General features: G+C 40.4%; 1 protein-coding gene across 1 annotated transcript in view; it reads left to right on the top strand.

The window, feature by feature from the left end:
• The window catches only part of nagpa (N-acetylglucosamine-1-phosphodiester alpha-N-acetylglucosaminidase), a 41,493-nt gene extending 30,134 nt beyond the window's left edge, over nt 1-11,359 (top strand). Inside the window, exon 10 of the mRNA XM_028817613.2 lies at nt 6,893-11,359. Coding sequence (XP_028673446.1) covers nt 6,893-7,115 — 223 coding nt within the window. The 3' untranslated portion in view covers nt 7,116-11,359. The remainder of the gene's footprint in view (nt 1-6,892) is intronic.
• The last annotated feature ends 774 nt before the right edge of the window (nt 11,360-12,133 follow it).

Below are 12,133 nucleotides of genomic sequence, written 5' to 3'. Positions count from 1 at the left end.
TGAGGCGCTTGTGCTAATCACTGGAGACTTTAACCATATGACGCTGGACAAAACATTACCTGCCTTCTCCCTGTATGTGGATTGTAACACCCGGGGAAATAGGACTATTGACCTACTGTATGCAAACTTTAAAGACGCATACAGCGCCACCCCACTGCCTGCGCTTGGGAAAGCAGATCATAACCTGGTTCTGCTTCAGACTCACTACAAACCAAGAGTGAGGGAGCTACCTACAACCACACGCTCATTCAGGAAGTGGTCCCCTGAGACAGAGCAGGCTCTGAGAGACTGCTTTGGAACTACGGACTGGGATATCCTGCAGGGATCATATAGTGAGAACATTGAGGAGGTTGTTGACTGCACTGCTGACTACATCAACTTCTGTATGGACATTGTAGTTCCAGTAAGAACTGTACGCTGCTATGCTAACAACAAGCCATAGATTACAAGTGACATCAAGAGCCTTTTGAACCAGAAGAAAAGGGCTTTTAAAGGTGGTGATCAGCATGAGCTCAAGTGCGTGCAGAAGGAACTCCGAGTCCAGCTCAGGGCGGCGAAGGAGCAGTACAGGAGAAAGCTGGAGCAGAAGTTGCAGAATAACAACATGAAGGAAGTGTGGGATGGGATGAAGATCATCACTGGCTGCAGCTCGAAGCGGGGTGTCACCATCGAGAGAGACATGGAGAGACCAAACCAGATGAACAACTTCTTTAACAGGTTTGCCCACCCCTACCCACTCTCACCTCAGAGTACTGCACCCTCCACCCATCCTTCTGATGATACCAGCATAGGAGAGAGTTTCCCCCCCACCCACTATTACAGCAGCCCAGGTAAGCAGAGCGCTGAGGAGACTTTGTGCCAGCAAAGCAGTGGGTCCAGATGGAGTATTGCCACGACTGCTGAAGGCCTGTGCGCTGGAGCTGGGGAGTCCTCTACAGTGCATCTTCAACCTGAGCCTGGAACAGGGGAGAGTCCCGAGGCTTTGGAAAACATCTTGCATCACCCCAGTCCCAAAGGTATCACGGCCTAGTGAGCTGAACGACCTCCGGCCTGTCGCTCTGACATCACATGTGATAAAGACCATGGAGCGGCTGCTTCTTCACCACCTGAGGCCACAGGTCTGCCACACCCTCGACCGTCTGCAGTTTGCATACCAGGAGAAGGTGGGAGCGGAGGATGCCATCATCTATATGTTACACCAATCCCTCTCCCACTTGGACAGAGGCAGTGGTGCTGTAAGAATTATGTTTCTGGACTTCTCTAGCGCCTTCAACTCCATCCAACCTCTGCTCCTTGGGGACAAGCCGACAGAGATGGGAGTAGATTCATACCTGGTGGCCTGGATCATGGACTATCTTACAGATAGACCTCAGTATGTGCGTCTCAGGAACTGCAGGTCTGACATTGTGGTCAACAACACAGGAGCGCCGCAAGGGACTGTACTTTCTCCAGTCCTGTTCAGCCTATATACATTGGACTTCCAATACAACTCGGGAGTCCTGCCATGTGCAAAAGTTCGCTGACGACACTGCTATCGTGGGCTGCATCAGGAATGGGCAGGAGGAGGAGTATAGGAACCTAATCAAGAACTTTGTTAAATGGTGCGACTCACACCACCTACAACTGAACACCAGTAAAACCAAGGAGCTGGTGGTGGATTTTAGGAGGACCAGGCCCCTCATGGACTCCGTGATCATCAGAGGTGACTGTGTGCAGAGGGTGCAGACCTAGAAATACCTGGGACTGCAGCTGGATGATAAATTGGACTGGACTGCCAATTCTGATGCTCTGAGCAATCTATCTATCTATATCTATCTATCTATCTATCTATCTATCATGATGATTTTCTATAGGCACCGAACAAAAGTTCTCTAATGTTATCATGCGGCAAATTACATGTAACAACAGCCTCATTTCTAATAATTATAGTTGAAATGATTGAGCTTGTAATGGTTAATTATGTAAAGACTTTTTACCTTGATATTTAATAATGGTTGTGTATGAGTGGCAGCTTGATAAATAAGGGGGGTTACACTACATGTATTTATTTAATAATGTCAGTTTGAAAAACAAAACTGTTCCAGTATTGTTGCAGCTCAGATTTTGGCATAAACTATCCCAGAGACTACTTCCACCTTTACAAATTAAAAGGTGGTAAAAGAGTTCATCAAATTGCAAAATGAAAAAGATAAATGACAAAATGTCCGTGCAGCCCCTTATTATGGAAATATTAAATAGATTGTTCTCAAATTTGATTTAGTATCCTTTATACATTTGCTGTAAACACCTGTCCTAACACTACAAAATCTCTCAACATTTCAACCTTCTGTTAACTTAATGGGGTCACCTTTTTGAGCTACATAATGTAGTAGTTTCAGATTCAAATTAAGCTTTGTTTAAAGAAGAGCTTCCTTATCTTCCTTCTTTTAATGTACTTCCTCTTAATTTCCACCAGTATCCTTGAGTTTGGACTTCGCTAGTTAACTGAAATGATCCAGCTTGATCAACTTTACCAATCTTCAATAAACATGGACTTTGGCATCTCTTTGTAATGTGTTTTGTGTTCCCTTTTCTTAACTGTCGCAATTTTGGAGAAGATTTCGTCATGAAGTAGTAGTATTTTTAAAAAGCAGCCCAATGGTTATGACATTTGATTTTAAACAAGAAGTTTCCTGTCTCAATTCCTGCTCTTGACTCCCTTTGTGACCCTTAGGTAGTCACTTTGGCTGACTGTGCTCTAATTGAAAAATAAATCAACATGTATACAGTATTTATGTGTGTGTATGTGCAGTATATGGCAGTGTATATATAGTCACAGCTCATTTTGTCTGCTTGCATTGACTGTTCTGGGTCTACATTGGACACCACAGAAAAGGGTATTGAGAACTCAAGATGGCTCCTCTCCTCATTTTTTATTGCATTTTGCCGTTCACATTCTTGCCTCTTCCTGTCTTCTGTGCACTTCTTGATAAATAAGGGGGGTTACACTTTCACCTCCGTGTCCATTGTAGACTGGACTCTTGGTACCTTTAGTAGAGACTCATCCAAATTGGAACTCAAGAGCCATGGCTCCTGAAGTGAAGTATACCTCTTTGTATGGCTCTAGAAATTCATGTCTTGTGGTGATTCCTCTGTGACACTTCTAGGCCCTTGCAGAGAGCCCAATTATCCTACCAATTGAGGCTCTTCTATTGTAAACATAAAGATCCCTCTTTCCCCTGTCCATTTGGGTTCTTCTTGTTTTTTATTTTGTTTTTTTTTTCTCTCTGGGATGCCTGGAAATGACTGCCATAAAGTGATTCTGACTTGTTGATGAGGTCAAGTGAACTTCTATCCCACCTTGGTCCGTGGCCCCACCAGCACCGTTATCAGAAAGGTGGGACCAAAGTGCCTTTGCAAGACTTCCTGGGCGGTGCTGAACTCTGTGAGCTTATGGTTTCTTATATTGGATGAGTTCTTGTGCAATTCCTGCAAATAGAAAAGAACAGTGCTTGAAGCATCGTGGGTCGTGAGTCCTCCTATACTGCCAGGTTAGTCAATGCAAGAAGACAGAGAGAGCTGAGACAATGCTGACCTTGGAAGTTCCTCTGAGTAAATGCATCTGGCAAGGAAACAGTTATATACATTAAAAGTATATACATTCATAAATAAAAAGTTCCTTCTATTTACTACATTGTTAGAAGAATGCCTTCAGTGATACTTCTGTTGTTCTGCTTAAGAACACATTCAAGATCAATATAATTTTCACAGTTTGATATTTGAGAGCAGCACAGTTGTTAGATCTATTGCATCTGAATCCAACAATAACAGCAACATTTATTTCAATAACACACTTCCATACAAAGAATGCATCTCAAAGTTCTTTACAAAATGTCAAAGAAATATTTACAAGAAAAGGAAATACATATTAAAATTAGGAAAGAATAATAATGAATAAGATGTATACAATGAATAAATAATTCACACATATGATAGCTGTATAGTTAAGAGACGTATAGTCTTTAAATATAGCATTATTTTATTAAGTCTGTAAATACAAGTCTGATGTAGTGCTGGGCGGTATACCAGTTCATACCAAAAACCGTTTTTTATTTTTGTTATGATATGGATTTTTCTTATACCACAATACCAGTTTAAATAGCCTAAACAACGTTCGAAACGTGGCGCAGCGGGAAACTGTTTAAGGGGGGACCATTTTCACTGCTACACCGCTAAACACGCATGCAACGGAGTACATGCGTTGGTGGAGGTATTGAGCGGTGAAAATGGAGAACATTCCAGAACTGAAGCTTTAGCAGATGATAAAGTTGAACATGATGACACAGAAGAACTTTTGCCAAAAAAAGGAGACGTATCTGTTGTCTGGAGATACTTTGGTTTTAAAAGGTCAGATAAACAACTATTTACTGCAAATGCTGTCGAGCTAAAGTTGTCCCCGGGAGGTGGCAACACCAGCAATTTGCTGCACCACCTTAGCCGCAAACATGCTTTGGTGTACTATGAATGTATGGAACTAAGATTTGCACCCTCCACATCCTCAGGTAAAACTGAAAAAGCTAGAGGACACTTGAGTCAGATGTCACTTGTAGACGCGTTTGCTGGAGGTACTGCCTACAACAAAAAAAAGCAAGTGGTGGATCGAGATAACCAACGCCATTACAATCCATATAGCTAACGTGTCAGTGGACAGAGATTGTTAACATTAACAGAAAGTGTAGTTGGTTTACAAAAAAATATTTACTATTTATTCCTTTTCCATGACATTTTCAGTGCAATGCAACTTTTGACAAGCACCTCTGGATATTTTACTAAGTCTAAATGCCTCTTTGGATGGTTGAAGATATGTCGTTAAAATTATAGTTTAAGTTGTTTGCAAAATTTGTTCAATAAAAAGGCTCTATATTTTGACTGCAACTGTCATGCAATGTGATTCCTTCTCTTGAATACTATCACTTTATGGGGCCATGCAAACCTGTATTAATACGTGAGTGCACATTAAAATGTTTTTTTGTACAATGTACAATTCTCATGGCAGTGGAATACGTTATTCTTAGCCAGTCTACTGCAGTAATTGGAGTGGAAAATGTGGTTAACTTTCACTCGTGCATGGGAAAAAATACCGTCGAAAACCGTGAAACCGGTATAATTTTGAAAAATACCGTGATATAGAATTTTGGTCGTATCGCCCAGCACTAGTCTGATAATAAGGTCAGTTGGCCAGGGTGGACAGAAAAAAATAAAAAAACAAAATCTGCTGGGGTCCCAGACCAAAAGACAGCCCAGCCCCCCACTGGGCATTCTACGTAACATAAATGTTCTTATGTCATTCTTTATTGGTCCAATACCCCTTGAATCCATCACCTTGGGTTCAACTCCTTGTTGTTGTCTTTGTGGAGTTTGCACTTTCTCTTTGTGTTTGTGAGAGGTTTCTTTAAGTACTCCCAATTTTTCTCCCACATGCGGGTTAGGTTAGGTCAGGGGTGTCGAACTCCGGGCCTGGAGGGCCGCAGTGGCTACAGGTTTTCATTCTGACCCTTTTCCTAATCAGTGAGTAGTTTTCACTGCTAATTAACTCCTTTTCCCTTCATTTCAATAGCCCTGTTTTTAAGGATTCAGTCCTCTGAATTGATTTGTTTCTTCATTAAATGGCAGCCAAACAGAAATGAGACATGAAACGAGCCAACAGATGACCAGCTAAACTGGGATTTCAAACTCCAACCAATTTCACTCCACCCAGTCTCTTAATGAGAAGCTGATTCTTGCTGTTAATTAAGCCTGTTATTTAATTCAATGGCTTGTTGCTGCTCTCATTCTGCCACAGCAGACATTTCCAAATCTGTTGATTTTTCTGTTTTTTCTGTCATATGGTGGCTCGTTTTGTGTCTCATTGTTGTTTGGCTACTAATTAAGGAAAAAGAGACAATTATGGGGCCTGAGTCAAGTGAATTAAAACTAAAGCAAAAGAAGTTAATCAGCAGTAAAAACGGCTCACTAATGAAGAAGATGGTTAGAATGAAAACATGCAGCCACTGCGGCCCTCGAGGACCGGAGTTTGACACCAGTGGGTTATGTCAAGATGATGTCACATCTTCTAGTCATAGGATAAGTCAGACTGGCTGAACGCAGTTGCTGGACCATGATAATCGCAGGGTATGTCACATTTACCAACGAAATGTGGATGTATCAGTGTAGTCGTGCTGGCCCCTTTTTGAGACATCCAATAATGTGCTGCCTTACAGAGCCAGCACTATATGAAGGGTGAACAGGTATGGCAAGTTATGCTGCAATCTTTTTTTTTTTCTTTTTCCATTCTGTAATGGTACATAAAACATGAGACATCAGACAGCTGAGCTTCTCATCTGTTTGTGAGGTCCAAAACGCCTGCATTCCTTATTCTTCATCACTGCATTATATGTGTTGTATTTCAAGATGAGAATTCATTGGCTGTCAGGTCACACGCACACAAAGCTCACCCCTGCGACTAAAGACGAAAATCAACCCTGTTTGAGGGATGAGTCACAGACTATCTGGAGCGAGTTACTGGGTATGTCAAGCTGGACTTCAATGGAGAACACCACTGACTGCCTCTGACTTGCTAAAATCATGTCAATGAAGGCTACGATTGAAAAGCTCTGGGAAAGGCATAATGTGACATAGCCCATTGACGACTGTATATAGCCCCTGTGTGAGTGTTGGTGTGATTCCTCTTTTGTGCTTATTGCTGCAGGATCCCTAAGTCTCTGATTTGGATTAAGTGGGTTTGAGAATTCATATTTATATTTTTAAGAGTGATTTTGGAATGACTACATCCATTGTTTGTGTAAAATTAAAAATGCACTGCCTAAATACGACCTTATGTATCTGATTTTATTTTTTTTATATTCTATTTTAGGACTGTTTGGATTACTATCACTTCAGCCCTGGGATTAGGATTCCTTACAATTGCCATTGTCAACCTGATCTGTGTTTGCAGAAAATATTCTTGTGTTAAACGTGATCTCTATTCCTATTATGCTTTGAATGAAGTAAACGACAAGATAAACAATGGTGAATATTCCGAGTCAACGTTTGCAGAGTGGACTGACACAGGCAGTACAGATTTGGGTATTTCATGAACGTTTGATTTCCTGCTGGTTTGCCATAAAGAATGTTTCTGGATTTTTATTTAATTGGTATTTTAACTAAATCTAGTAATTTAAGAAGCTTAAGTTTCAAGAAGCAGGTCCAAAAATGTCAGGATTTCCAGGATTTGTCAGACCTTGCAACTAGTGTGCCATTTGTCAAGAATTTCATTACCATATTTTGAATATTCAATTTTATATTTGTAGACATATGCAGTGTATATATACTGTATACTATATACAGTATTTAAAAATGCATGATGTGTTTTTTTATATTAAAGGCTCAATGCAAAAATACAAGGTTGCAGTTTTGCATTAGGATAGCCAGACATCTAAGAAATAACCAGAAGGATGTATTTTGTATTTACATTTGAATGTACTTTGTCTTTGTTCTGATGATTGTGTAGTTTGGAATGGTATCAAATGAGAAACGGCCAAAATGCTTTGAATGTATACTTACAGTACTGTGAAATTTAGCCGGGACTGACTTTGGCTCCTTTTACTTCTGTTCTTGACAGTGGATGGAAATTTGGGTCAGTATGTTTTCTGTCTCCTGTTCCTAAAATGAAAGTTGTACTTTTTAATTTGCTTATCAGTTTAATTTGTATAGAACATCAGAAGCATTTACATTCAGGTTCTTGCTCTTATGAGTACTATTGAATTTACTGTAAAAGCTGGCTTTGTTTACCTACTCTTTTTTTTTCTAGTTTACCCTAACGTGTTTTTAAGACGCAAAGTGCTTTTAAAACCTTTAATTGTAAGAATCGTATTAAGTGCATACAGTGGCAAGAAAACATAAGTGAACCCTTTGGAATTCCCTGGAGTTCTTAATAAAATGTGGTGTGATTTTCATCAAAAATCACAATTGTAGACAAACGCAATCTGACTCAACTAGTAACACACACACTCTTGTACTTTTCATGCCTTCATTGAGCACACTGAGTAATCATTCTGAGTGCAGGCTGGAAAACTCAAGTGAACCCTCAATTTTAATCATTTGTAGATCCGTCTCCAGCAGCAACAACCTCCATCATTTGAATTGGGGAGTCAGAATTTCCAAGTTTCTACTTGGAATTTTCAACTGGGACACCCCCACAAGTTGGATTTCCTACTTGGAAACACGGGGCTGGTCTGCCAAGTCTGAGTTTGTCCAGCTTCAGATTATGACATCAATCCAAAATGGTGACGTACATCATGAAAGCTGTACTATTGTACGGGTTTATTAGCGCTTCTGTGTCTATGTGTCTCACTAAAGCAGTCGTACACACAGCGCTGTTCAACGTCTATCTGTGGACATGTTGCTACGGTGTGTGGATACAGAAAATACTGTGTAGCGTGTTGTTCAGTAGTTGCATTCCGAAAGAGCAGGCACAGGAAAGTTTTTCCTGGAGCCATTTCTACTGTTTTTCCAAATTTTTTACTGGGATACAGTCAACCTGGGAAAGACGTCATTCCCAACTCCAACATCCAAGGTAAAGGGAAGGCAGCATAAGACTTGCACAACATTGAGGATGAAGTTTGGACCATTCCTCCCAACAAATCACTTTCAGTTCATCATCATGTATTGATTACACAGCCCTCTTCAGGTCGTGCCCCAGCATCTCAGTGGGGTCAAGGTCAGCACTCTGACTTCGCCATACCAAAGCACCAATCTTCTCCTTTTTCAATCTTTTTTTAGTTGATTTACTTGTGCGCTTTGTGCCACTGACTCGTTGCATCACTCACACTCTCTTAAACTTGACATCATGGAATGCTGCCCTTACATTCACCTGTAAAATGTCTTGATACACCTCTGAATTCGTTGTTCCCTTAAAGCTTGTAAGGCCTTCAGGCCCTGAGGCAGCAAAGCAGTCCATACCATGATGCTCCCTCCACCACACTTCACAGGTGGGATGAGGTTTTGGTGTGAAATGCCCATTTTCCTCTGAACATAGCACTGTGCATTTGTCCCAGAAAGTTACATTTTTGTCTCATCTCTCCATAGAACATTTTCCCATAAGTGTTGTGGAACATCCAGTTGGTTTTGGACAAATTTGAGATGTGCTGCAATGTTTTATTTTTTTTTCACAGCAGTAGTTTACATCATGGGGTCCTTCCATGTACACCATTGTTGTTCAGTGTTTTTCTGATAGTGGACACATGAACATAGACATTCACAGTTTCTAGACTTTTCTGAAGGTCTTTCATGGTTATCATTGGGTTCTTTTACACCTCTTTCAGGATTGCCCCTTTCTGATCTTGGAGAGATCTTTACAGGACGCCCACCCCTAGGGACAGTAGCTACAGTCCTGAACTATCTCCATTGAAAGACAATTTGTCTGACTGTGGATTGATGAACAGCCAGGTCTTTAGCAATTCCTTTGTAGCCTTTTCCATCTTCACGCATCTCTATAATGCATCTTCTAAGGTTCTGTGACAATGGTTTGGATCGAGTCAAGGGTCACACTAACTGGTCTTTCTCGAGGAGGATAGATTTGCCACTAACCAGGCTTTGTGTGCCTTTATTTGAAGGGCGAGACATCTGTGCAAGCCACACTTCCAATCTCATCTCCTTATTTGAAACACTTTCCTCCAATTAACGTCTAAAGAAGTCATTCAAACAGAGGCTCATTTACCGTGAATGAGGACTCAACATGCTCCATAAAGACCAGAAAAGCCCAAGGGTTTGTGTGTTCTTAGTTTAGTTTGAGAGTATTTGCCTAGAATTGTGACTTGCATGAAGATCACTTCACATTTTTGTTAAGAATTAATGCAGACATCCAGAGAGTTCCAAAGGGTTCACTTTTTCTTGCAACTGTATGTTTGAATGTATGCCAAAAATGTAAACTCATTTAATAATTCACAGTAAGAATCTGCTTTTATAATATTTTACAGCATCCCTGCTGCCTATCACTTCCAACTTTGGAGCCGCACCTTTCGTTGTGTATAGAGCATCTGATTTGGATAAAGTACTAAATGTTGTTTAGTACATTTCTATTTCTTTATTACTATTATTAGTCATACATTTCGATTTATCAGATAATTTTACTGTGAATGAGGTGTTATTTTAATAGTGTTATTGATCAGACAAGTGTGTTATTCATGCTTTGTGTTTCTAAGCAGAGTATTAATCAGGTCCTGACTCACTTTTGCACAGATCTTGTGTATATTTTTATTTTTTAAACCACAGCCTTTGCAGAACTTAGAAAATTAGTGGATGGATATTGCGGTTTATTGTAATTTGGTCGTCTGTGATACTGCAATTGAAGTACAGTATGTTCAATTACATATGTGTGCTTAGCTAATACAGATAATCATTTTTATTTTTCAGGATAACATTTTTGTTTAATTCTTGAAAATATGTACGGCTATCAAATTACATTCTTTCCCTGAAGGTGCAAATATTTAATACAGAGCGTAGGATGGCAATCACTTTAAAAGTTCACAATATAATTACAAATTTGTTCATCCTCCATTAAATTTTTCCTAAATATAGCCTTTGCAAGTGCAATCCGCTTTAAGTCACCACAAGTATGTCACCACCAAATTTACAAAAGCATTTTGATTTCCTTGTCCTGATAAAATCTTGTGCCCCCAACTTCACAGAGTTGGGTGGGTTTTTATTTTAATTACCTGATAGTTCCATCACTGAATTTACAACTGGACACCGTCCACAATTCTTATATTGTTAAGTTGGAGCGGTATGTGCCGACTTAAATATTCAGATGATAGAGAAGAGCAACATCACAGAGCAGACTCACACCAAACCAGTTTAGCGTGGTCACTTAACTGGACAGGACGTTTTTGGAGTTCCAGGTGGGACCCCCATGTACACAGGGAGAGCACTCACACTCCACCACAGGGAATTCAGCTGGAGTCCAAGGGCCATGAGGTGGCTACACTATCAGCTATGCTACTTGTGTCCCACCTAGTCTTCAGCTTTCACTTTTGAGTGAAAATGAGCTGAAAAGAATTGTGGGTGGGATGACATTTCATGAGGTCTAGACTTGAATTTTTATAGGCCCTAATGATAAGCAGTAAACTATCATAAAACATTTAAAGTACTGTAAATAGACTGTCTGTGCCCAGCATATAACTTTTTCATTATATTCAAGCTTTTATTATATTATTGTTCAAAAACATGTTTAAATATACAAATTACAGTGCATTAGGCTTACTTATTTCTTAGTGCCATAACAACAGATTTGATTTGGTAAGACTCAAATAAATAAAACATCATACAAGTACAGTATATAACGCTCCGAATCGGACTGTAGCCCTTTACAGGACGTCTCCTGACTTGTGCCCAGTGCTATTGCTACAATGAACCTGGTTTGGATTAAGTGGATTTGAGAAGTTTGTCACAATATATACCATTAGGACAACAATAGTTATCATTTCTTAGCTGCCTGCAGCCAATCACGTTAACTTAATATCCATTTGTGTTAGAGAGGCCATCAGGGGCACTTACCAAGTGGTATGTGTGTGGCTCCCAATGCCCCAGTGCAGTGATGGAGGTACAGTGTTATACAAATTGGCACTGCCCTTTGAATGAGACATAAAACCTGTGGTCATTAAAAAAAAAAAATCCCTGGGCATCCTTCAAAAGAGTAGGATATACCCCGATGTCCAAACTAAATTGACCACCATGGCTTTGTCCATTCTACTCTCCCAATCATCACCTAAGTCTCTGTCGCCCCTTCAGCACCTAATAGCTCATGTATGGCGAATGTACTGGTGCAAGAATGGTTGCCATTGAATCCTCCAGGTGGATGCTGCACAATGGTGGTGGTTAAATTGGCTCCCCATTGTCTATGAAAAGTGCTTTGAGTAGGTTAGAAAATCACTATGTAAGTACAACTATCTAACTATGTGTCTAGCTCACTTACATAGTTCGACCCTGTCCCTGATGCTTTGGGTACAAGGCAAAACCCAACCCAGAATGGCGTCCCAAGTCCATCACAGGGCACACTGATGCACTCGCCCACTCTCGTTCATGCTGGGTCAGTTTATGGAGGCCAATTAAAAAGTCT

Source organism: Erpetoichthys calabaricus, chromosome 13 (genome assembly GCF_900747795.2).
Source record: "Erpetoichthys calabaricus chromosome 13, fErpCal1.3, whole genome shotgun sequence".
In the NCBI taxonomy this organism is placed as follows: domain Eukaryota; kingdom Metazoa; phylum Chordata; class Cladistia; order Polypteriformes; family Polypteridae; genus Erpetoichthys; species Erpetoichthys calabaricus.
The sequence above is the reverse complement of the archived record's forward strand: the minus strand, read 5'-3'. Positions and strand labels throughout refer to the sequence as shown.